The sequence below is a fragment of the Penaeus monodon genome, chromosome 23 (assembly GCF_015228065.2).
Source record: "Penaeus monodon isolate SGIC_2016 chromosome 23, NSTDA_Pmon_1, whole genome shotgun sequence".
NCBI lineage: Eukaryota > Metazoa > Arthropoda > Malacostraca > Decapoda > Penaeidae > Penaeus > Penaeus monodon.
The window spans coordinates 33774437-33774651 of record NC_051408.1 but is presented as its reverse complement, the minus strand read 5'-3'; the positions used below and the strand labels follow the sequence as shown (position 1 = coordinate 33774651).

At 57.7% G+C, this 215-nt stretch overlaps 1 protein-coding gene across 1 annotated transcript in view; it reads right to left on the bottom strand.

Annotated features, from left to right (window-relative positions):
- The window catches only part of LOC119587939, a 32317-nt gene that overhangs the window by 6362 nt on the left and 25740 nt on the right, over window positions 1-215 (bottom strand). The window contains 1 exon segment of the mRNA XM_037936651.1: window positions 11-192. Within this exon segment, the coding sequence (XP_037792579.1) occupies window positions 11-192 (182 nt within the window).

Genomic DNA, 215 nt, shown 5'->3' with positions numbered 1-215 from the left:
GGTTGCCTACCTGCAAAAGTGGCCGAGTTCCACCCTAGTGTCCGAAACGTTTCCAACGACCTCCATATCCGCCGTGTCCAAGCTGAAAACGTTTCCTCGGACTGAACCACGACAAGCCGCCATGTGCCCGATCTCCGCGGGTGCCAGCGCTCGATCCCAGACGTTCAGCTGACCGATTTCGCCGAACAGAGCCTGGTGCAGGAAATCAAAATCGC